The 27,016-nt window shown below is 33.6% G+C and overlaps 1 protein-coding gene across 1 annotated transcript; it reads right to left on the bottom strand.

Moving 5' to 3' along the window:
* Positions 1 to 2,620: 2,620 nt before the first annotated feature.
* LOC128998676 (uncharacterized) lies at positions 2,621 to 21,864 on the bottom strand. The gene is made up of 5 exons (XM_054424909.1): positions 21,840 to 21,864; positions 7,827 to 7,980; positions 7,002 to 7,119; positions 3,606 to 3,798; positions 2,621 to 3,104 (listed from the first exon to the last, which is right to left on the bottom strand). Exons 2-5 carry the CDS (start codon positions 7,977 to 7,979, stop codon positions 2,993 to 2,995), a joined length of 576 nt encoding a protein of 191 aa, XP_054280884.1. The 5' UTR covers position 7,980; positions 21,840 to 21,864; the 3' UTR covers positions 2,621 to 2,992.
* Positions 21,865 to 27,016: the final 5,152 nt, after the last annotated feature.

Here is a 27,016-nt window from a genome sequence, read left to right as displayed (position 1 = left end):
CTTCATCTCTCAACTTTCATAGAATTATTTTATATTTTTTTTACACATCTGCAACGAATTGCATTATGAGGAAATTCTAAAATCTGCAAATAATGCTCTGTGGCAAATCTTTATTTAATAGTTAAGTATTTACTAAGATGGTCCCAAATTATGCCATGATTATGTAGATAGTGGTAAAAAGCAAAATTTATTGCAAACTCTGAATGGAAAATGTTGGTGATGTGAAAAAGAAATGAGGTCTTATCTTCCATTCATATATTACTAGACCAGCTTTAATAGAATTTTTATTCTTGAACTGGTGAAGTTCTTTTGTTTGTTAATTTAGTGACAACTCTACGTATTTGGAGGTAATTTGCTCATTGCTCAATTATTATTCTTTTAGCAAATCTTCCTGAAATTTTGCTCGAATGTTTAGGTTGGGGTAAAATTGAGTTCGCCAACCAGATACTTCTAAACGAGCTAAAAATGTTGTTTTCACAGGAATACGTAGAATAAAATAAAGGGAATTTACATATATTCCGTGTTTTTCTAAGTAGTTTGGTTACTTTTCTGTAGAGCTCCAAACTCGAGTGTCCAAACTTTTTCCCCGACAGCAGCTCCGAACGAACTAGTTCCCATGACGAACTAACTCTCCCCGAACGAACTAGTTCTCATAACCTTATGTTCATGGGAATGGGGTGTTGAAATTTTTCTATAATTGATCATCTTTTATTTTTCACCCTTAAAATATAAAAATGCCTAATTTGTATTGCAGTCACTGTGTATAGCTTATTAAATTTGCTTAGTTTGCAGGTTTCCTGCATCGGAGGTATTTACTCTTCAAAAGGCCCAGGACAAGGACACAGCAATTCCTTCTCCTTTCCAGGATGGTAGGATCTAGTCCTTTTGTGCAGATATATTTTCCCAACACCAAAACATAGCCCCAGTAGTTAACACATGGAATATCCTTCTATTTATTCAAGCCAGATTTTACATTATTGTCATTGTGGTTGGTTAATTCACTCACAATCCTGAATACATTAACATAGAGGGTGTGCTTTTAGACGCGAACCTTTATTGATGTGCCGAAAGCCCATTCACACACTCACGATTGGGGACGCCATGACAATATTGTTTAAATTTTTGGATATACATATTATTTACCGGTTGTAAAATACTGCACACACAAAGACTCCTCGGTTCTTTAAGAGCCAAACAATTAACAATCGCACTATGTCACCTGTTGACACAAAATTACGGAATGAAAAATTAACCTCTGTGAGCTCAAATATACCACTACTAAATAAATAGAGTTTGGAAACTAACAGATTTAAGATAAAGGAATTAAAAAGGAATATAAGTTGGGGAAAATCTAAGGAATCTCCTAGACTGCAATCGTACTTTATAAGACTTGATTCGTTGGTTTTTTCCATGTCAATCACCTGTATGGTATCTAAATTGGAATTGCAGTTTCAATTGTTTTTTTGTGTGCTTATCTTTAACTTTTTGAAAATGTTTTTGGCAGTTTAAAACGAAGATTCAGACCTTTTTCTTGAGTTCGCATGCGAAGTATAGCATATTTTAATTAATAAAGCACAGGGATCATTTTTGTTTTATAATTACACCATTAGAATTCAATTTAAGAAAATTAATTTTTCAAACATCTGCCAACAACCTTTTTGTAGACGTAATAAATTTGTTCTAGCAAATTCATTCTGTCATTTTATTTCATATGTACGTGAATAGACAAATTCGCTCATGCAATCATATTTTGCTGTTCTTGCTGAAATTAACTGAATGCGATTGTTCTACTTGTTAAGAGAAAGTCAACTTAGTTTTTCATGATGACGTGGAAACGGAGATTAGTCAAATAATCAACATTCTTCTTTCCATCAAGTAAAGATGTTGTCAAAAAGGTCCTCTAACTTAGAAAACTACATGGATAGGAATTACTAAGATTGACGAGACAATAATAAATCATACTTTAATAATCTGTAATTATAAAAATATATAATTATGTAAATGTATATCAATATATTTAAAAGCTTATGATGTAATATGATTGATATATAAGAGATTTCTAAATTAAATACATGTTTTGAAGTTAACATTTCTTTAAATATACATATTTTAGATATACATATTTTAATAATAGTTATTTACTCATAACTTGATTTATTTAACTGTTAAACGAAACTACAAAACGACCTTTAGTGGGTTTTCCAAGGTAGAATGGTGACGGTCAACGGTCCAAGCACAAAACAACAAAACCTGACGTTTACGGTACAAATTTTAAAATTTGTCAACACTTACAACATTTTTAACTTTCTGCTTATACAATTTAACATATAACATATAATACACCATCTAAATACATTCTTCAGAGATAAGAATCGTATTAGTAAAAAAGATCCATTTAACAGAATATAATACTAATTTTAGTATTATGTTATGTAAAGAACGGAGTCTCTCCCTCAAAACAGCCTATGGACTCCCATCCCGTTGGCTCATGTAGCACAAACAAAAGTGTTGTTTTCGACGTTGAAAATAGTACGGTACGATTTTTTTTAAGGATATATGTTTTATGCAATAGGTTCGTAAAATTAGCTTAGTTCAAAGACATAAAAGCCCTCGGGGGAGGAGCCACGAAGGTAATGCTTCCTCCTTCCGAAAAACTAAATTTTAAATCTAACCAAGATTTGACAAGGTAAAGACTTATTAACACTTAAGCATCTGAAAATGAACACAAGATTTTATATTCCAGTGCAACTGATGAGATATACAATACAACATATGTTTTTGTTTCGGTACAGTATTTACAATTTCAAGCAACTGAACATGTGACTCAGAATGTCTTGTAAGAAAATGTTAGTCAAGGTAGTAGAAGCTATCAGGTGTCTGTAGCTCTTTCACTGCTGCTCGAGGCTACCGGAACCAAACTGACACCTGTAGTAGAGGCTCCAGTGTCTTGGCCTCCTGTGGCACTGGCTCCTCCACACCTCATGGCCTCCGGTCAGTCAGGGTCATAGCAACAGTCTATCCTTACCACCCACAAAACAGCAATCAGGGTAGTCACTGACAGTATCATCTCTACGACCGCTACCAGGATACTTGTCTGGGTCGTCCTGTAAACATAACCTCTGGTCAGTCATAGCAGCAGACTATCCTCACCACCTGTAATACAGCAATCAGGGTAGTCACTGACAGTATCATCTCTACCACCTCTACCAGGATACTTATCTGGGTCGTCCTGTAACCATAACCTCTGGTCACTCAGGGTCATAGCAGCAGACTATACTGACCACACATTTAGCAGTTTTTGTATACTACTAAGTTAAAGGTTCTGTTATTAGTCTTGTTTTCTTACAATAGACCGTCTAATTATGGTACCCAAACCTATTCCTGAAATAATTATGCTATTAGTTGTCAATATAATCCTAGTTTATTTACTATTTGTCACGTATTTAACTTTCTTTGACGACAAAATAGGTTTGAAAGTAATCCCCAAAGTGATACAATGATGGTCTGTTTGGTGAACATACAACGGGCAACTAAATACATACATGAGGAAATGTTTAAGATATTTTAACGATATTAAGTCTTTACACGGTAACGAAAAAATATACCTTGAGTTGTCTGTGTTCTGCAGTTGGAACAACGCCTGGAAGATTAGAGCTACATGAAGGGAGCAAGCTGCCAGCCAGAGAAGAGTAAGGGACGTCGCTGCAGCAGGACTTGGACCCAGAAACCTGAGGGAAGTATAGGGGCAAGAACCTGGACGATACCCTCCAAACCCACGACTACTGTGTATGCTGCCACCTGGATATAAATAATGTGACGTTATGAAATTATTCAAAATGTTCATAAACGCAGTACAAAATAAGCTAATTGTGTGAATTTTATTTAGGAGAAAAATACCTAAATCCAATAAACGTAATACCTAATAAAGTACAAACAATTTTGGAACGAATTCATGGGTCAAAATAACACAAAAATCAATAATCACATTTTATTCAAAAACACATGGTTAACATTCGTCATTTAGGTTTTTTGTTGCATAAACTGTAATTTTTAAAACCATTTAAGATTCGTTTATGAAGATTGTTATTTTTTGTTGTTTGTCCTAGGACGCTAGGCACGGGCCTGGGATTGTTTTTCGCATTACTTAAGGCTAGACCTAGAGGTTGCGGCATTATCACTTAGATAAAATCCATTGGTGATTTGGCGGGATTTGAAACCGGGACCTCAGGAACGGAAGTCCCGCTCTCTAACCACTAGACCAGCTCGCTCTTCAATGAAATTCGGTATACGATTGTAAAAAATCATAAGCTATTTGAAAAAATAATTGTAAAAAATAGTTTTATATTATAAATTACTTTAAAGATTTGAATTTAAGAAACAAAACAAATTGGAAGATATTATATATTTTTGATTTTAGTTGTATTTAGAACGATTGAATCTATTTCTAAATGTTTTGTATTCATGGGACACCCTGTATATCAGAAGGGAACGCCTTAATAGTCTTTGACAGGCTCCATGTTTTCTCGAATGCGATACATTTTTCAAAAGAGTAAAACATCAAAGATTTGAAAGAAAGCATTGTCTTATTGAACCACTCTCAAATTTTTATAGTAATGAAAAAAGTTAGAAACCTTTAATCGATAAAGAAGTTTCTGAAAGTAATATTTAAGAAATGTTATGTGTAAAAAGTGATTATTTGTATTCTGAGAGATTTTGCCATTTTACCTGCTATGTTATTGTAATTCCTTTTATCATTATATTAATTCAAAGAACAGAAAGTAAATAAAATACGTTTAATAATACTTGAAACACATATTGACACTTAAATTGTTGACTCACAAGACGGTAAATCCATATAAAAGATGTTAAGGGTGATCGATTCCAACTGTCATTCGCTTATTGGGTCTGATGATGATTGGAGTGTCCAATCGAAATAAACTACCACTTAACATCTTTTATACGTGTTTACCGTCTTGTAAGTCAACAGTAAAAGCGTGTTATTAGACGTATGATGATAAATGATGAATTAATAACAATATTTGAATGTAAAAAATATGAACATACAACAAACAATCCCATGAATTATATCCAGATATAAAAGTAGTAAGTTAAATACTATCAATTTAGCAACACATTGTGAGAAAATAACATCAGTAAAAAAATAGAATTTATGAAAAACATGAAATGCAATAACAACTGGAGCGTACTCGATCAAAATTAAACTAAATTAATCTTTATACAAATAAATTGTTTGGAATACAAATGAATAATTACAATGCGTCTTCTTGTAACGAGAGAAAAACAACAACAGATGATTAGACAAAGAAGTGACAAACAATGTACAGTACTTACTGTATTATCCATTTATATCTCATTAAAGATGTCTTTCTTCTGTAGTAAACATTAAAAATATATTAAATGACTCTTCTTTTTTCGTCGTACGGTTACATGGCTCTACTTTGAGCGTAGGTTTTCGCAGACTGCCACAGAATCCATCCATGTTTTCTGTGTCTATTGCACCACGTCCTCAGGCAAAATTCACTGCAGACGTGTCTTTATTTCAAGTGCAGTGAATTTCGTCTGGCTCCTTTAATTTGAAAGATCAATATAATTGCTTAGCCATTTTTGTTAGTAAAATTACTTGAATTCAGGCAATTCAGAACAATAAATTAGAAATGATTTACTCGCCTCTAAATTTTGAAAGTTGAGAAATTTATTCCAAAGCCTTCAGTTATAGATGGACTTATGTGAGTATATCAACAGTCATCGAGAGAGTAGTTAACGCAACGATCGCTTAAGGACTATTTACAAGAGTTGCGTACACTACTTCACCTACAATCAATACTCATAACTTAGAGAGGTTATGTTTTCGTTTATAGCATCTCATCGCCACTGATAGTTATGCAACGACTCATTGTACCAACCACTAATTGAACCACTCATTAACAATTAAATTGGTCTTAATAGCTGATAAGTTGACATTTGAAGCATTACAATTTTACTTCTTTTCTCTTAATTCTTAAACATCATTGTCCGTTGACCGTTACCAGTGCTGTAAATTAAAAAAACATTGTGGTAAAGTGAATCTTTTCAATTCTAAGAACTGAATTGAAAGGGCTAGCTAGTTTAAAAACGGTCGTGGGTAAACATAATTTACAGGTTGGTTTGTAAGCAGGGACATCGAATTACAACGATTTTTGTTAGAATCCACCGAAGATAATATTGTTCTCCCAATCTGTATATGAAAAGCTTCTAAATACAGTGTTTCCTGTAACTGTGTAAATAGTATTATTTTAGGACCAATAAAATTCAACCAACATGACACTTGTCTGCAGGCATACACCGGCCTGTCTCAGCATTTGTCGTTTAATTAAAACGAAAGAGTCCATTAGACCCTACGATTAGCGATTTCATTTCCATTTTTAAGCATTCCAACCTTATTCTTGTAAAAGCTTTTAACACAAACCTTATTGACTTTTGTTTCAATTTGAATAATAATTACTTGTAATTAGTTGCTGACATTTAAAAGGCAGTAATGTATTTTAGTTATAGTGTATACTTAACATAAAAGAAGACCGTGATTCTTTAGAAAGACACGTTGAACTCTATTTAGGAATATTTTAACTAATGGAACTTTGACTAATTAGATATTATCTAGTTATATTCAGTATCATTGAATACATTTGGTGTGATAAAGCAACATCACATTAGACTTTTGTAGAAATATTAAGTATATATATTTTTTTTTCTGGGACGCTAGGACAAAAAAAGGTTTGTCGCTACACAAATAATATAAGGTAGCTTTATAAGAGTTTTAAAAGCTTCAAAACTCAAAATTGTCAATGACCATTTTCGTCTATAATATGATGCCAGCAAGAATACGAAAACTAAGCCTGGTAATTTTAGATGTGTTCTTGGACTTACCAGCAGCTAGAACTGTGAAGATGACAGTAGGAACACAAAAGCTTAGTCTAGTCATTTAGATTCGTACTTGGACTTACCAGCAGCTATAACTGTGAAGACCCCAGCAGGAATACCAAGGCCTAGTCTGGTGATGGAGGTGCGATCCTCAATGCAGGACACTGAGCCCATTAGAAGAATACATATTCCACAAACTATCTGTAAATTAATTTTGGTATTAGATTTCTTAACAATTCGTTTAGGTAATACGAAAACTCAGGGTACATATCTTTATCATTCTTCCAGTACTTTCGTTAATAGAGGAACTAATCAACTAGTAAAATACAAAATGTTAAAGGAACGAGACATTGTTCAATGCGTAAGCCTCAGTTGCTGATGAAGAATGAAAAGCGATTGGTGGATTCCAGTAATAATTATTTATTTTTATGAGGTTGATTAATTGACCTGGTAAATTTGATCGGGACCTGAACGACAGGAAATAAATCATATGTACGAAGAAGGCATGAGACAAGAAAGCCCTACAAAATGTCGAAAGACTTGGAAGCAGCAATACTTAAAACAAAGAAACGCTATGTTGAAATATGACAGCGCAGTCCGACAACAAGGTTCTCTTATGAATGTGTGTTGAGTTCAAACACATACCGGTATGGCTGCAAGCACGTTGTTACATGAAACCTGTTTTAACAATCAATTACTGACCCAAGCATATTAAATATGGGTCAACATTGTGTTTTTGTGAAGAATCTAGTGTATGGAATGTCCTGATAGGATAAGAGAATGTTCTTGTTTTCGAACAGGGTGTTCTGGAAACTGCAGTATTGCTGCTCTTACAGAATTCTTTAAATATATATTTGTACTGTACATACATGCTCAATATCTAATACTGGCAATATTAGTCAATATACCTGCAACACTCTTAACCTAAGGACTTGAGAGAATGGATAGAGAGAATCAGTTGGGGCCCAAAGTGAAGTAATTTGAAGTTTGGTTACAATCGATGGAAGGCCTTCTGTAGTTCTGGTGACGTCACTGACCACGGAAGCCTTGCGGTAGTTCATCCTGTCACAGAAAGTAAAGAAGAGTTAGGCAAAAAATATTGTTGGAGATCCTTGGTAGTTCTAGGGATGCCACTGGCCATGGAAGCCTTCCGGTAGTTCATCCTGTCACAGAAAGTAAAGTAGAGTTAGGCTTGATAATATTGTTGGAGATCCTGGTGGTTCTAGTGACGTCACAGATCACAGAAGGCTTCCGGTAGTTCATCCTGTCACAGATCAAAGAGTTAGGCTTAGTAATATTGTTTGAGATCCTTGGTAGCTCTGCTGACATCACTTCTGTTGGTTTATCCTACTACCACGCAATCCTGTACATGTTGATAAGATTTTTAGTCTTTGGAGACTGTTGTAAACTTCTTTCAAGTTTTAACTCAAAATATGCATTTCTCGAACGATCTAATATGTCAGTTAAATGAATGTTCCTTCCAGATATTTAGGAGAGGTAGTGTGGCAATAAAATGTGATGCTGCAACTATTCATGATATTGATGCACATTACATTACATTACATTACATTACATTACATTACATTACATTATTTGTCATGAGAGCCGAAGCCCCCTGACTACGTACCCGGTACCTGTCGTGAGACTTACCCGGGCCCCATGATGTAGGCCGAAGCTTACGCATCAACCTTTAGCACATCATGGGCGGATGACTTAAGGTCATCAGGCTCGCCGGCTGCCGAAGCAGACCCTTCGGAAAGAGGGTTGCCCCTCAATCCTAACCAGGGATTCCGGCTGCTTGTTTAAGCGTCACTCCATCTGGGTTCCACTAGGTCGGGACCTAGAGGACCATAATGAAGCGCCCCGACGCATTTAGTGCAAGCAACACTCGGGACCTATCTAATCCCTGACAGGTAAACCCGCCATCAATAGCCAGAAGGAAGGGGACCGTCAGCACGCTGACGGGGGGAACCCCAACCTCCCATTTACACCACTACCCGATCGAGGCCTTACCCAGTTGCTGGGAAACCAAAGATAACCAGAGCGATAGATCCCCAGATACCCCTGGCGGGCTCGGACCCAGCACCCGATCTACTTCGTTTGCCCGTCAGACCCAACATCACTGCCAGGCCATCAGGGTTTCCCAAAAGGAGGCAGGTATAGAAGTGGGACCCACCCGGATGAACCTATCCACCAGAGGTGGCGACACCCTTGACTCAATTGAGGTTCCGGGAAGAACCCCCCACACTCAAGATAACCATACCGTCCGTGCTCAGAGACAGGGATTGGTTTGCATAAGTGCCTACAAACCGTTGCCCTCACACTGCGGAAAGTTACGTTGCCCTTGAGTGTCCCCGTGAGCTACGGGTACTTGCCCGTTTTCACCTCCAGGAAAGGTTACTTCTAAAGTCGAGGATTTGCCACACTAAATGCTGGTCGCACACAACAAGCAGGCCGAAGCCCAAAGAACCACAGACACAGGTAGGTTAGAGAATATGATGCACTTCCATCTCTCCTAGAGCTAAACACCCCTCCATCCTGGATAAAGGAATGTCACTGGGACCCAATGCCCAGTCGTCCATGTCTGTGGCCTACTTGAAAATGCCGATACCAACACCGAGCATTTACCTCCCCTTTGGGGGCTAGGTATTTCACCTCCCAGGACGAGGCTACTTCCAAAGTCGAGGATATGCCTCACAAAATGTCAGTCGAACACAACAGGTAGGACGAGCCCGAAGAACTCAGTCACAACCACAAGCTACAGGCAGGTGAAAGATCTATGAACTTAATCAACACTAGCAGAGCTGAACACCCCACCACCCTGAATGGAGGGAATGTCACTGGGTACTCTCACTTTGGGTAAATATTTATGCACAGTATAATAAAGAAAACATACGATTATTTTCTCCATGTTTTGTGATTCATAAAATAACCGCTTCGTTGGCTGGCAAAACTACACTGGCCAACGTTTCGGTTGGATTGCTGCAACGCATCCGAGACGTCAGTATTTTCGTCATTTCGTCGGTAATCTGCCAAAGATCAAGATAATACAGTCTGCATTGACGTTGTGTTTACATTAAAATTAAAATATATTTATTCATAATATTGAATTTGTTTGGCCTCACCAAGTTTACAAAACTTGTCGGAGAGGTCCAATTAATGCAAAAGCAACAAATTTTACATTATTTTTTTTTTTTACAAAAATTTATAATTTTACTACTAGTCCAGGCAACGAAGACAAAAAAATACGAAATAGAGGAACAAAATTATGTTCAAGCCACAGGTGTCCAGGCATTTGGTGCATTTTTAAGGGAAGGGTCCCCTAACAACATACCTACCCTAACTGACAACTTTAATTTTAAAAAAATATTACAAATATTACTGTTCTTGTGAGCTCACCAACGCCTTAATTTTGGACCTTATTTTGTATGATTAAAGTGTCAAATTGCTGGAAATGTTTTCAAGATAACGAGAATATCGGTTATATTGACCTTAGATGGATAGGCTTTGCCACTTTTAGCATTTATTTTTCATACAAATTTACATGTATTTCTTCTGTAAGAAATATTTGAATAAGATATTTGTTATATCTTGTAAATGGTTGAATCGAAATAGTTACATCACATACTTTAATTTTAGGAAATTTAATCTTCTTCAATTTGCTAATTTAGTATTGTATACAAAAATTTGATAGTTTTAAAGCTATTTACTAAAGCCCTAAAAAAGGGACCTTTAGCTAGGCTCTCTTAGCTCCACTCCAACCGGTCAGTACTTTTAGGATGTTGTTTAGGGACCCTTCCCGTCCAACGGTACCAAATTTGGCGTATACATGACTTTTTTCCACCACAATTTCTTCGTTGCATGGACTATGGCAGACACGGCACTATGGCAGTTGACGGTGGTTTATGGCAGACACTTCATAAAACATAGAAAACGTCACAAGTGAACAAGAACACCAACTTGTCCGTCCACTCACTTAGCAATAAGATTTTATCACCTACAGGTCTATTATATATGGAGCATACGAAATTGCACTAAATTATGGCAATACGAGAAAACGGTAAAAACAAAAAGAATAAACCAGTTTCGTTAAGAACCACAAACGAGGCAAATATTAGACGTAGCATTGTGATTTTAGAAAATACACTGAATATAATATTTTTAACGGATAATATAGTGCACACTCAGAGACACTTATGGTTTTATCGGAGTTTGATAAAATCGTAAATAAATAAATATAATAACTCACTTTAAAATTGCATATTCAACTGTAATAACGATCCCTTTAAATCAAACTTGCATTTCTTTGGTAATATTAACCGTCTAGTACAAAGAAATTAAAGAAAAGTCGTAACTTTATCTGATTACACACGCTGAAAAGCAGTTTTAAAATTCAGGACGCGTATTGCGCTTGAAGGAATTTCAATTTCATTGAGTAATTAGATTTTATTGCTTGTCAGACATGAAAACGTGACAATCGTATCTTTTCGGTTCCATAACTTTAATTTTAAAGGTTGGTACTCGTGTTTGAATGTAGACTCGTTATTTAAATACCAATATTAATTTGAAGGGTTTGTACTTTTTAAATAAATATTTCAAAATGTTATAATAATTTGTATCTAAAAGAACCTCCACGAGAAATTTGCAAACTATGCGAATTCCTAGTTGCATAACCGGACTAAACAGTTTCATAATAAAAATGTAAATTTAGAGTGCTATGCCCAGTGCTTGGTCTAAATAAAATCGCTTAGTAAGTACTCATGTTTGTGGCTACGAGGAATATATTTTTAAAATCAAATTTCGAAACATCTAATTAAATATACAAATTTCCTACGGATTAATGAATAAAAAATCTAAAGAAAATTATTTTCTCTCATTTGTGTTGGTAACATGAAAGTCAAGTACTAAAATAAAATATAAAATAATTAGGATGAATAAATAAATAAATGCAAAACCTTATTTAATAGACTATTTCACAATTAATCTCGAAATTCCAAACTATCTAGTACAGTTGTCGTTTCTTTATCTAAAGAGGTACAAGACTCTGGCTTACCTTAAGTAGATAATACTTTACAAGTTCAACTTAAAACGCCCGTTGGTTGTAGTAGATTTTATAAGTAAGATTGTGCCTTCTTTGGAACTCCCTACTCCAACAAAATCATGCATTTGGATTCACGTTGACGATGGCAGCCTGCTGGTAGGCACAGAGGACTGCGATTTAACGAAGTTAACCTGTATAATTCGTGTACCTAATGAAATATATTGAAAAGTTAGACAAATTTATTGTTATGTCTATTTGAAATAGGTTAGTCGGTGGCTCAGTCGGTAGCGTAACGGTCTTCGGGTCCAAGGTAGCGATGTCGTGGGTTCAGATCCTGGTTACTGCCACAAACATTTTATCAGTACAGTTCATTTTCGTGGTGTACCGGCTCACCCCTTGTTTTGCTGGATACGTTACACGCACGGGCAGTTAGTATATGTGGATGGGCAAATGCAAGGTTAAACGAAGCTGCCAACCTCTTAAAAAAGAAAATTATTTACACTGCTTACTTTTTTTGTAAGTGTCTGTCTCCCGTTTGACTGGAACTAGATAGGAAACTGTATTGGTTAAAAATGAAGATTTATTGAAATCAAGAATTTGAATTTGAGGCAGTTAAGTCGCCGTAGTGGGATATAGTTGGAATGTCCATTTTAAATATAGTTGTTGTTGGTGAGCATGTGCAAGGGCAGGGTTTGCTAAGTGGCTATGCCCCCCCCCTGGAAAAACCTTTTTTTTATAACTTTGTATCCCGTTACTGACCTCTGAAGGGTGCCTCCCCAAGAGGTGGATTAGGGAGAGCTTCCCAGAATATGATGGGTAACAGAGAAATAAAACAACCGGTGTGGACCAAAATCAGTGCTGGGAAGAAGTGGGAGCTTCAGTGGCCAAGGGGGCAGCCCCAACAGAAAACCGATGTCTGGAGGAGAGAGCCAGACTGGAGGTGCAGATAACCAATTTATCTCGAATGCTCTTAAGAGTCTTATCAGTGGTAGCCATATTGGATTTTAGTCCCATAAGAGCAACGTTAACTTTGTAGCAGAATTTCTAAAAAAAAACTGTTGTGATAAAATAATGATTGAGGTGTTAAAATTAAGGTTTAGTGGTCCTCTAGGGAATAAGGTTTTTACTTTTGCCATTTTCCCTCCACTTAATAAGTTAATGATCACTAACTAAGCCTTTAATTAAATACTTTAAGAAAAGACAAGAAGAAATATTTGAAATATTATTTTCCTACAGTTACCTAACAATGTACATGTTCTCTCACTGATTTTAGAAAGCAAAGTGGCCAATTCGCTCATCAGTGAGACAATTTTAACATTGTCTCACTCTAACTACTTTGTCTCATTCCAGATTTGCAACGTGAAGGCACGAAATAGTGAGCGCGTAACATTCAGGCAACATCGTATGCGCGCGAAATACGTTGGCAGCACTGGCTGTAAATCAGCTGGCCAGCTGTTGTACTGTTGTATTTGTCACTTCACATTAAATGTCATATTAAAAGTTCACTTCTGTGTAAAAATAGGTTATGTTTCTTCACCAATTTATTTGTTGTATGGTAACTGTAGGAAAAGTATAATGTGCAACTCGAGTTCAAAGTTCAATTGCCTCACTCGAGAAACCATCCCTCACTCGCCTACGGCTCGTGAGTAAGGATTTCTCTCAAGTGAGTCAATTGCTCACTTTTCTCACTAGTTGCACAAATAACTATTCCTTATTCCCTAGTACTCAATGCTATAAACCTAATTATACATTTTAAAAACTATATCTTTATAAATAACACCGGCATGCTGCTTCAAATTATGGTATGTTCTCTGAAATTTAACATTGCTCTTATGGGACTAAAATCCAATGTGGCTACCACTGATGAAGACTCTTAACGCTGTCTAACGGGGACCTTGCCCTGGCTTGCAGTGGATCTCGGAATCTAACCACCCTAACCCTTAAGGAACAAGTTGATGAAAATGTGACACCTAACTGGCCAATGCAAAGCTCAGCTCAATCAACAACAAGGTTGTGGTTTTTAGCTGACTAACAGCGAAGAGACTGAGACTAAGGGGGCGAGCTTGGGGGAGCGAGCAAAGGCCACACTAGATAATATATAGCAAGCTCGTCTAGTGGTAGAGCGCGGGACTTCGGTCCCTGAGGTCCCAGTATCAAATCCCGCCAAATCAGCAATGGATTATATCGGAGTGATATTGCTGCAACCCCTAGGTCTAGCCTGAAGTTATCTGAAAAATGATCCCGGGCTTGTGCCTATCGTCCTTGGACAGAAAATACACACTTTAGAAAAGGAGAAAGGAAAACCCTGGGAAATGGTCAAGAGAGACACAGCCAATAGACTCAAATAAAGCAAGAGGAACAGTCAACCTTTGTAGTGTATATATGAACTTAAATAAGTATCCTACTTGAAGACAGTACATGAAAATATTAAAGTTAATAAAACATGAACCTCAATAAAAAGTTCTGTTGGACTCAGTTAGTTACAGCCAGTTCTTCTTGTGTTACTGGGTTAGTAAAAATTTGGCAAACATTTGCTTAGTTTCTAATCCCACAAAATCATTAATTATTCCACAACATTGAGCATTATGCACATCCAACCCCATCATTAATCATTAGCAGCTTCATCCTTCGTTCTTGTAATCGGTTTTGAATATTGTATAGAGTACTGCAATGTAGGCTTAAAGCATATGTACACGTGTGTCGTACTATAGAAAAATCCTTAATCTATCTTTTTACAGGGTCTTTAAAAAATCACTACTGGTTATTTTAGGGTATAGTTTTGTCTAAAACATTCATGAGGCTAGAAATGTGATAAAATCTTGAAGTTTATTTCTTAAAGGGTGTTTAGAAAAGTACTATATTTTGGGGGCAGCTTGTAGGAGTTAAACCATTAAGCTTACCAGCATTTAGTCAGTACAAAAATGTACTGAAATACTTTTAGATTTAATCCTTTCATTAGGTTGGTCTAATATGGATTTAGCTGGTGATTAGAAATGAATCCAACCCAAATTGAAATTCTATTTACATCAGAATTGAATTATTGAGCTAGTTAAGCCTGAGGGTTTAATTAGCTCTTGTAGTAATGTTCGCAAGAAACGTAATTCTTTCTTACGATTCCCCGAAAGTAAAACTAATTGATATGCCTCTTCAATGATGAATAGCATATAAATGTGGTCATGATATGGCATATACGCCTCATATGGCATATATGTAATTGAGCATATACAGGCTTTGCGATTATAGGTAATTCTTTTAAAATTAATTTTATCAAGTTTTATACTAAGCTGCTTGAACTTCTCCTTGAAGCAACTATTTCTATTTTTAAGTCAAAAGTTTACTCATGGCTGTTAGAAAATCCATTTTACACTCTTAATGAATTATTGGATTCAACTATTCTAATCTAACCATTAGATTAAGCTTATTTAGCTACTATTACTTTCACCTTTTTATTTTTCTTACTCTATGATTTTTTTTATGTTAGACCTATATAAAGATCTAGTTCTAATTTGACTATGCCTATTTAAATAAATGATGGATCAATGGCAATAAAGAATCTGATTCTGATTGTATTCTGTGTATGTTTCAGACAAACGACGCCATTTTACTAATAAAGAGAACAAATTTTCCAAATCTAGTTCTGCATCATTTTTTGAATCCATATTTTACATTTTTAACTGAAACATAAAACATATTCTAAACATTTTGTAAAAAAATATGTTTGTGAAATGGTAAAACCTCTAAAAAAAATTAAGCAGTAAATTCGTATTTAATTACCTTGCGCTATATTTTTTTCATCTAGTCTAGATAAATTCTCATTATTTATAGGACTTGAGGTTTCAAAAGAGTGCGTTAATACTTGGGAAGAACGTAAATAAAATAATTTAATGCCTAATAACCGTATTGATAATCAATCGAACTACCTAAAGCAGGTGTTCATATAATAAAAAATAATGGTAACAATCTCTCTATTATTTGAATTTAAATGCGATTTTGACATTTTTGCACACAAAGTCACGACTCTGGTGGCCATAAGTAATAGATATTTTATGAAGTAACTAAGAATGAGTCTTTGATCAAAAAAATAAATACCATGGAAAATCAAGCTGGCAAACATAATTCAATCGGCTTTTCAAGCTTTTTTTAATGATTTTTTTCATGTGAATTGAATGTCAATAACAACAAAGAGGCACAAACAAAAGATTTAAAAAATAAGTTAATTCCTCCTTGGAACAACCAAAATCTTTATTTGAGTTAGTTTTCGGTTAATAATTACCAATCATAAAGTACTTATACCAGCAATATACGGGTACTATGAGGATATATTAAATTTATAATTTAATTGGTCATTTTAATTAGTATATTATCAACGTACTAAACCAAACAGCTCTTGTGATTCTTTTTTTCATTTTCGTTGGGTTTTTGGTCTATTGGTTATTGGTTATTTTTCTCCAATATAAAATTGAAGTGTACTATATTTAACGATTCATTAAATACAAAAATAAGATAGCACAAAGTGCCATCACTTCACTACAAGTTAAAAACAAATTTAATGAACTCGAGTTTATATCAACATGATGATATTCGTCTCCAAACATATTCCGATGTATCTACTCTTGCACTGTAAACATTTTCAAGACGGTAATTGCATGATAAATAGTAGGCTACAATTTCAAGCAGTAACACCTGTCACTATCAGGTTCAGACGGGGACTCTCAATGTCAGCATTTAAAAGTGTGTGAAGACATATTTTATCGTTTAAAAGCACCAAGACTTAAAATGCTATTCGATAAAAATCAATAAGTATTTTATTTACAATTGAAAATTTGATTAGGGTGTTTAATGCGTAGCGTGCTGTCAATCAATGCGGGCCTCAGCAAATTGCAGACGAAGAGAATTTCATTTTTTCTGATTAAATTTGAACCAAAATATTTCGTTAAACTTGTTAGATTAAGATATTTTACGAGTACTTAGGTTTGGTGCTACAGGGAAGGAAAAAGTGTCTTTTTGGTAAAAAAAATAATAGTATGGCATGAATTAAATAAATATTCCAAAATTTTGACAAAAATGTATCCATAAAGAAGCAAACTAAAACAGTTTACTTTTTCTACATAAGACTTTGTTTGATTTTACATGAGAATTTTAGAAGACTGTTTTATTCTACTTGATCATTTTATACTTACAGTTTTTATTGAAATTTTCTCCGTAATCTTCAAAATCCTACAAAAACGCTTAACTATACAAAATTGTTTTTTAGCTCTACAAGATCGTTTTAATTAAAATTTGGCATTTTTGTGTTTTAAGTAGGCCTATTGCTTCAAAATGTTTCTTGATTTGATTTGAAAAGCTTGTTGATAATATGTTACAGTAAATCAACCATAATTCCTGAGCTCTTAAACTTTTCCTAAATATTCTTTTGATTTTAATTTTAATTTTATGAGAAGTTTTTTTAGTTTAGTTATTGTAAAAAGTTTAAACATTTGTATGATGTAGCAACTTTAGTTAAATAAAGCATTCAATTCATTCATTCATTAAATAATTTGTCGTTTTACAACAATTGAGTCATCAACCAAAAGACATCAGTGAAATACATAGAGAGATTGTGAACTATTGGCAAAGGAATTGTAAAGGGAAATGAATTGTGAGATGATCAGATATCAAAGGCACATTTCTGGTTTTCCGAGACTTCTGGCCAGTGATATGTGATAATCCACTTTATAGCTACATAGCCAACATGGCACGCCTGCTAAGGATTACAGATAATCCTCTGTACTTTATGATACCTCATCGTCCTCACAAACCAAGTTATCTTTTTTTTATCAAAAAAATGTTTCCTTATATTTAAAAAGATAAATCAGTAGCCTAAGTAGTTGTGAGAAAAATAAAACACGACAGCGAATTTTAAGTATGGAACAAATTTATAATATCGTGCCTATGGTTTAGTATGTAGTATTTAGATTTGGTAAATTAACATTAATTAACTTTAGGTTACAACAATAAAAAGTAAAGTTTTATATCTCCCTGGGGAGGTTTGTGAACCATAAATACGAACATGTAAATAAGATCCGCTTCAAGAAATTTATGAAATCTCTGCATTTAATAAATAAGTGAACGAGTTTGTGGTTATATGTTCATTCGTTTTAAATTCATGGACTAACAGGTGTGTAGGGTAATCAAAAGAAAATACACCAACAAATTGAGCTATAAATAACATTTTAATAAGGTTTCAACAACCAACTAGTTATTATAAATAAACAATGCTCGTATTCGAAGTTTAAAAGGCTAATACTTGTCTAAAAAATATATTCGAAACCTGTTAGAAAATATATTAAAACTATTACACATAATCTAATAAAGAGCCGCTAAGTTAGACTTGGCGAATATCTAATTGCCTAATTGAATTTTTAATAAATGGAAATTTACACTCAGTGCTACGCTTAGTGGCCAGTTTAAATAAAATTGCTTTAGGTTTGCTTCTAAAAGCAACAAAAATACAAATTTGTTCCCATGTGGTATCGAAATGTTAACAGCATCTGTTATAGATAAATACAATTTAGTCAATCAATTTAAAATATGAACTTACTTGAATTCAAAATTTGATCTGAATGAAGTAAGTTTTTGTGAGACACAAGTTTGTTCAGTAATCAAATTACAATCAAGGAATGATTTAGTTGCGAGAATTGCTGACAGTTAGGGCTGCATGGAACGCTCGAGCTATGCTAATATGCTTTTACAAACCTCAGTTGAAAACTATTAACTTTTAGTTCATTTGGTTAAGCTGATTTTCTCATTTTGGTGCTTGTATTTTCATCCATCGTGTAATATAAAAATTTGGTTTAAAATTAAGGATCTAATTTTACTTTAAAATTTGAGAGTCTCAAACTGGTTTAAATTTACCACATACAGATACAATGTAACCTTGATAACAAGAACCTCGATAGCAAATAGTGCTTGATAACAAGTGTAGCCTATTTAACAATCTTTGGTTTAAAAAAATGCGACTGGATTAATTATTTTTTTAGAGAGAATTTGTACTGATTTGTTGTCAAAAGCGTTGTTATATACAAGTCTTCACTCTTATAGTATATATTTTAAAAAAAGGTCTTTTTAAATTGCTTTTTTCTAAAAATTTAATATTCACCATTTTGGAACATCAAAATTGTTAGAATTGTTTTAGTCCTAAAACTACTAAAATTTATTTAAATTTTTCCCGAAAAACTCATAATTTAAAAATCCCTTACACAACAGCTGTTGTCGAGTAAATAAGACGAGCAAAAACAAATAAATCTAGGTTCGTTTTCCACTATGTACATGTAGAATCAAATTACGAATACCCTTTACAATTGTAGAATCCTCTATACTATCGCTTTATAAATTTTGAGAAAGGAACAGATCACAATTCATACTTAGCTTAAAAATCTTTCAATATTACAATTTCAACGAAATTCCCATATGGGGAATAAGCTATTACTGTAGGTCTCATGGTAAGACATGGTCCCGGGCCCAATTTACTCTTTTCGTGAGGTTCCCAGAGGTCAAAAAACCATCCATTCAAATTAATTTATACATATAAATGTCCATTAGCACGATACCTCGAGGAAAAATGGTTCAATTTTGATTAAATTCTGTGCAAATGTGTAAACCTACGTTTATTCGAACGAGTTCGCAAACCAGCAAGATTGGACCATGGGAATGAGGGTTTAATTATGGGGGTTTTTTAATGGGGGAAAACATTTCAACGTGTCTTTCTAAACCATTTTGTAGAGTTTGGAAAAATAAACCATTTAGTATATAGAAGCGTTATTATATGCCTAACGGTCACGGAGACATAAAAATGTTATTAAGAATGCCTATGTCATTCTTAAGGAGAGTAAATAAACTGTTAGATTTTGCTTGTTCATTGATATAATTTAACCAAACTTCCCAAATTTCCCCTGTATCAGCAAGCCTAAGTACTATTTAAAATTTATGTTATTTAAACAGGAAATAAAACGATAATTTTAAGGAAATATTATTGTGGAAATCTAGCCAGGTAAATGTAAATTCACTTGGTTGCATGTTTGCTGTCCCGGGGGTATTCTACTCATACAGTGGTTTACGAACCACCTCAACATCCCTTGAGGTGATTTGGTTACCATGGTTCCATTACTCTTGTTATGGTGAACATGTTATATAATATATAAAAATTATACATATCATGTTCGGTGAACATCGTCAAGTTACTAAGACGTTGTTAATTGCACTGCTAACTAATTGTGGCATAATTGGGTTGAAACCATGTAAATCGATGAGTTAGATACACGAATTACTGTAACTCATAATCCTAACTAAAGATAAAGCGTTCATTTAAGCCGTTTCAATACATAAGGCTATCATCCTGACTTTATAGTACCTGCCTTTGCACGTCGTAAACCTTAAATACCTCCACCACAGCAAACCTGCAGACTTGGCGAATTTGCATTTACCTGGTTGGATTTTCACAAACATATTCCACTGGAATTGATATATAGTCAGATTTAATTCATATTTAAATAACATTAATTTTAATGAGTACTTAAGTTTGCTGCTACAGGGAAGGTAATAAGGTATGTTTTTAAGAATTTTTTATAGTTTAGTAAGAAATAAACAAATTTACCAAATTGTTTCCATAAAGCAAACTACAAAAAATATTTATTATCCATAAGAATGATATAGGAATTATAAATTTACATTTTTTTGGAATTTTCTTCATAGCTGTACAACAACGCATAAACTAAATTATTTGTTTTTCTTAAGCTCTACAAAATGGTTTGGAAACAAATTGCTAAGTTGATGTTTAAGGGTCATATATTGGAAAACTTAATTTTTAACCAATAATACTCATTCGAATAAAAGTAGATTTACACGTTTGTACCAAATTCCATCCAAATCGGATGACTTTTACTCGAGTTATCGTGCTAACAGACATACACATGAATTTGAACGAATGGTGTTTTTGGCCTCTGGGGGCATCAAAACCAAAAGTAAATCAGTCCCTGGTCTAAGTCTTACCATGAGAACTACGGCAATACCCTTTTCTCTAAGGGAAATTCTCTAAACAATTTTATTTGGGAAAACCTCAATGTAAACATGGATTAACTCACAATGGATAAAGAATAAATTGTGCGTTTTATCATATGCGTCTCTATTACAGCGTATGCATTTATGGATACAATTCAGATTATAGTTACCATATAAGTGAATATGCCCACAGAATGTATTAATGTAATTTTTTTTTCAAAACTTTAATAGTAAATTAAGAATTTTAAGATATATATGTAAATTAAGATGTATGCGTTAGATATTTAAAATTGAATATGTTACTCGTAAAAGAAGTGTAAACCTTAAACAAGATTCAACCAAACAAATAAAATTGCTTTAGGGCTGTAAAGATAATCCGAAAGACTAAATAAACACTCTTCAGACGCTTAACTAATTTATATTAACGAGTAGGCTTTATTTATATTACCTTATCTAATGGATTCCTCAGTTGAATTTCCAACAGAATTCATAGTAATAGCTATTCCATTAATTATAGTGAACCAAAATGTTTATTGTAGTTATATTAAATAACACAGTTACTTTATATTCGATAAATAGTGATAAAATATTTAAAGAAAATCATATGTAAAATAATCTGTCAAAATGTAATTTCAAATTCCAATCTTTTGCCCGCCAACAGACTAAAAATTAAATATTATACGTTTTTAAATTAACATAAAAACATTTAGAGACCTATTACGTGTTGACGTCATTAAGGAAACTATTTAGTCTATGGATTGTAATATTTAGTAAATTAATATTTTTTGTAATAAATATTAAGCTAGTTAACAGATATATTTTAAGGGCACGTAGGTATACTTACTCAACTGTGTAATGTTTAAAACACACCCAACCTACACCGGAGCAAAACACAAACTGAGCTCAGGAGCCGTCTCTGACGTTACATCTCGCCCCCTCTTACACCACCCGAGTATCAACTGACGCTTATCTTTGAAAAAAATACAACCATCTTTTCTCTAGCTTCCTTTTCTTTAAACTCAGTGATAAAATGTAATCCAAACAAACGCCGTATCAATTAGACCCGTTAACGATTATAACGTAATCACTTGTATTAGCTAATCTTAGGCATTGAGATTTTGGATTTTTGATCTCGTTCGATGTCGTAATCGGTGGCTCCTAATAAGAATTATATGTTTATGTTTACCAATTCTATTAAATAATACTTCGATGCAACATTTCAGTCGTAGGCTGTTTAAAAAAATGAAACATAACATGTTTTTTTCCACCATTGATGATTAAATTCGTATGATACATTATCCAAAATATCTTAATCTTAGAAGTTGCCACAAGAATTGTATAGGTATTACATAAATTTAACAGGTCCAATTTGATTGGTCCAACGGAAAGTAGATAATTGTGTTCTACGAAATTGGCTGACGTAGTCTAAGTATAACCACAAAAGCACACTCTGTTCCTTACTATAGCTAATATTCTCATACCCAGTTATGACGTGTTCTACTGGTTATGACGTCATATGGCCCAATGAATTGATTGGTCCAACGGACAGTAGATAATTGTGTTCTACGAAATTGGCTGACGTAGTCTAAGTATAACCACAAAAGCACACTCTGTTCCTTACTGTAGCTAATATTCTCATACCCAGTTATGACGTCATATGGCCCAATGAATGGCGCAGAATGTAGACTGCAAGTCATTTTTTCTTAGTTTTAACACGCTGTAACTCCTAAATAGTAGCTTTAGAGACAAATTTTCAGGTATAAAAACGTTTTCAAATGGCATTTACTTTCTAAATAAATCATAAAATATAGGGTCTTACTTAGGAAAATCAAAGTTGGCGGCCATATTGGAAAAATGGTGACTAAAATGATTTTTCATTTTGACCAACATTTTTTAAATAAAAAATCCAATGCAGTTACTAACATTTTTGATATCTCTTATAACTTTCGAATTAAACAGCTGGCACACTTATATCAATCACCCTGCATACAGGGTGATTCACCTCTAAAATGTTACAATAGGTAACTTGTCAGGCGTTTATTTTACAGAGAACCTTAAATGAACAACTTCCCTTCTTTTTCGTGACATTTTACGAGATGCTATTTAACATTTAACATTTTGCCGCTATTTTGGAAAGTGGAGGGAAATTTGATAAAACTGCAAATTTAAAACTCTTATAGACTATTATTTTTATGGATGATTAAACTGCTGTATGCAGTTTTATGAATATAGTCTTAGTCTTGCAGCCATTTGAACAAATTTTGTCACTTTTCAGCATGTCAAAAGAAACAAGAAAGGTATATAACATGTGTTCTATCTAATTTCGTTTTCGGTACATCTATATGTATGTAATTTTTACAAAAAACATTCATAACTCCTTAACTTCTTAAGCTACAGCGTTGAAATTCTGTATACATGTAAAAAATGTTAACAATTATTTTTACGCCACACTACACTATTTTGACGAACTTCTCACGCAAGGATTAGTCCAGAAAACAGCTCTTTGCCGCCAGCTTAATCAAATGGGGTTTCATTACGTAGACTACTATTGTACTGTAATGAGTTTGTGGTTATACAGGCTGTCCCGTAAATAAACAGCCAAACTCTGGGAAATGGTTCTATGGGTCAAAATAAAGAGAAAATAAAATTAACATTTTTTCCAAAATCCGCCGTTAACCAGATATCCGCCATTTTGTATTTTTTACATAATCATTTTTATTTTTGGATTTTTTAAACCGATCTTTTTGAAACTTAGTATGTGTGTTAAGGTGAACAAGAACAGTGTTAGAAAAAAAATAATCTTAATTCAACTTATAATTTCAAAATGGCGGCCATTTAAAATTTTTTAAACTTAAATTACTGAAAAACGGTTAATTTTATGAAAAAATGCTAGGTACACTTTTATTTAGAATTTTCAATTCCCTATCAAAAGATACCAAGTTCAAAAAGATTAAATAAGAAATAGCTGAAATATTAAGATTTTTAGTTGTATAATGCGGTAGAATAAGGCTAAATAGTCCTTTTGCCCCATTTTACCACTAAAAATCTTAATATTTAAGCTATTTCACATTCAATTTTTTTGAACTTGGTATAGTTTGATAGGCAATTAAAAATTCTAAATAAAAATATACTTGGCATTTTTTTCATAAAATTAACCGTTTTTCAGTCATTAAAGTTAAAAAAATTAAAATGGTCACCATTTTGAAATCTTAAGTTGAATTAAGATGATCTTGATCTAACACTGGTCTCTTCTACCTTAACATACATACCAAGTTTCATAAAGATCGGTTTAAAAAATCCAAAAATAAAAATGATTATGTAAAAAATACAAAAAGGCAGATATCTGGTTAACGAAGCGATTTTGGAAAAAATGTTATTTTTTATTTTCTCTTTTTTTTGACCCCTAGAACCATTACCCGGAGTTTGGCTGTTTACTTACGGGACACCCTGTATATAAGGATTTGTACAGATTTAGTAGTATGGTGTAAACTATCATACGTTACTCGTCCAAAATTTGTTTACCGGACTCGTATGGTAAACCCGTACTAGTATTACAGAATTTCAATGCTGCAGCTCTAGCAGTTAGAGAGTTATGAATGTTTTAGTTAAACTCACATACAGGACAGATAGACCGAAAACAGAATGAGACAGTACACATGTTATATTACATTTTGGGTTCCTTTTGGACATAATGAATAACGTGACAAAGTTTGTTCATATGGTTGCAAGCAGCAAGACACCCTGTATTTTAGTTTTAATCAGGCTAATTAATTAACATTGTTAGGTTTTTTGTAAACTTCAAACCCTGTTCTTGGTGTCTAACGACCTTTGGTTAGATAACACCATTAATTAATCAACAACTAACAGCATTTTGATACAGAATTGATTCATCTTGGGATTGAATAAGCAACTTCCAAATTTAAAGGCAAGCTTGACCAAAGAGATCGTTACATCAATGTTATCACAAATTCAGAAGCACTTAACTTATACTGTATGCTATTATGTATGATTAATCTTTAATATAATTTAAAATATGCCTGATACATTTGTCCTTGTCTAACTGAAAGGAATGTGTGAGAAAGGTGCTTGATAAAATTAAAAACAGAATTAGTAGTGAAATAATTTTTATTCAAACTATATTTAAAAAAATAATTTCTCTGTGGCTGAACAAGTGAATCAGTCCAGCCTGTTGCACATCCTGAAATCGTTTGTAAAGCCCTTCAAAACTTTGTCAGTAGAAATTCCTAATTCTACCAAATGAAAGGCATTGATCAGCATTGGAGGAGAAGGCCGTATTACTGAAACATGATATTTCATCCTCAATTGTTATGTTCATTTACAGAGTGTCCTCAAACTTCCTGGTCCCCTTTTGTGGATTTGTCCTTCTGCATCCTGACATAGTCTACAATATAATTATGTGCTGAAGGAACTTAGTTATCTGTATAACTGTCTGAATTTGACATTTACTCAATATTTATAAATACCGTAACTTAAGATCCATTCCATATACAAACTTGAGATTCAGCTGTGTTACTAAATATATGGTAAAGACCCCTTTAAGTTAAGCAACTTTTTACTGTTTCGAAATGCCACATTTATCAACTTCATCCAGATTTAGATCTTTTTATTTGTCAAAAAATTCAAAGTTCCACCAATTTTAAGAGAAAACGGTATAAATTTGCAATTGCACACATTCCGACTTAGTAATCGTGCTATGTTTCATGTTAATGGATAAGATTGATCATTAATTATTACAATTTTAGGGATAATCACATATATACAGATAGTTTACTCTATATACTCTATGTACACACTTTTGACCTATGTTTATATCACAAGGAAGGCACAAATTCACCAAAGAAGGCCATACAAAATCCAAGACACTCTGTATATATTCTATAGGCCCATGATTGGGGAAAGAGTTCTCATCTGTATGGAGTCTGTAGTGTTATATTTGAATTATACCAAATGATATGTTGTCAGCAAATCACAAAGAACCAAACATTATATTAATAGCAGTAGGTTAACCTGGACAATCTGATATCCAAGTTGTTTGATAAAGAAATTTGCATTCAATTATAAATAAACCATCACAAAAAAGTCAAGAATTTTTCACTTTTTCTTAGTATTTAAAAGAGTTAAACCTATCTGCTTAAATGTCTTACCATTCTAATTTGGGGTGTGCAAATCTTTGAATATTGTGCAGGTATAATTCTGATAGATCATTTTACTCATTATACAATAGTTCAGAAAACTAAGTGATTGTTCAAGCATTGATGCCTGAGGAAGTTTAGGAACTGAAACAAACAGGGGTGTTATTCTCATCAGACAGATTCATCCAAACAAGAAAAACTTAGACAGTAAAATCTTGCCTGCTAAGTAGTTAAAAAGTTAACTCTGATAGTGGTCAGATTTCCTCTAAGTATTTGGATCGTCGGGTATCCAACTTTAAATAGGTTAAAACATTATGCACACTATTGTACCAATGAAGTGAATTTTACAGTCAAAATTTATGTTTTCTACAAAAACAATTTAGGAATATGAAATGTACAATTTAAATATCCCTGTAAAAAAACTATCTGTAGTGAACTGTTATTTCTATTGCAGTTAAATGTTTTCTCTTAAACATCATAAATGATTTTTTCCACTTATATATACTTAGCACCTTGAAGGTCTAGTGGTAGAGCACCAGCAGTACTTTGGTCCGTGAGGGGGGGGGGGGGCTTTGAACTACTTTTTAGTTGTTGTACTAGTCTAGTCAACTACATGTTCTGTAATATTAACTGATTTATAAACTTTCCATTTTGTTTGCATAAGTTATATTATTTAGAAATTCTGTTTCCTTTTGATATTAACATAACAAAAAGTCCCTGAGAGAAATGAGTATAGAATTATTAAAGTCATAACAAAAGTGACAAAACACCAGTTAAAATAACTTGTATTTCACAAATATGCTATTATGTTTTGTGCCAATAAACATATTATTATTATGTAAAAAAAGTCAGGGGCGGACAGTATTTT

Source organism: Macrosteles quadrilineatus, unplaced genomic scaffold, assembly GCF_028750875.1.
Source record: "Macrosteles quadrilineatus isolate MER2022 unplaced genomic scaffold, UCM_ALF_1.0 Scaffold_7__1_contigs__length_78375512, whole genome shotgun sequence".
NCBI classification, from domain to species: domain Eukaryota; kingdom Metazoa; phylum Arthropoda; class Insecta; order Hemiptera; family Cicadellidae; genus Macrosteles; species Macrosteles quadrilineatus.
The sequence above is the reverse complement of the archived record's forward strand: the minus strand, read 5'-3'. Positions and strand labels throughout refer to the sequence as shown.

What these genes read in the sequence shown, in the direction of transcription:
- LOC128998676 (XM_054424909.1), bottom strand. Translation starts at nt 7,979, where the DNA reads ATGAACTACCGCAAGGCTTCCGTGGTCAGTGACGTCACCAGAACTACA. An exon ending in TTAGGTTAAGAGTGTTGCAG is followed by an intron (nt 7,120 to 7,826) that starts GTATATTGACTA and finishes ATTAATTTACAG; the next exon opens with ATAGTTTGTGGAATATGTAT. An exon ending in CTTCACAGTTATAGCTGCTG is followed by an intron (nt 3,799 to 7,001) that starts GTAAGTCCAAGT and finishes ATTTATATCCAG; the next exon opens with GTGGCAGCATACACAGTAGT.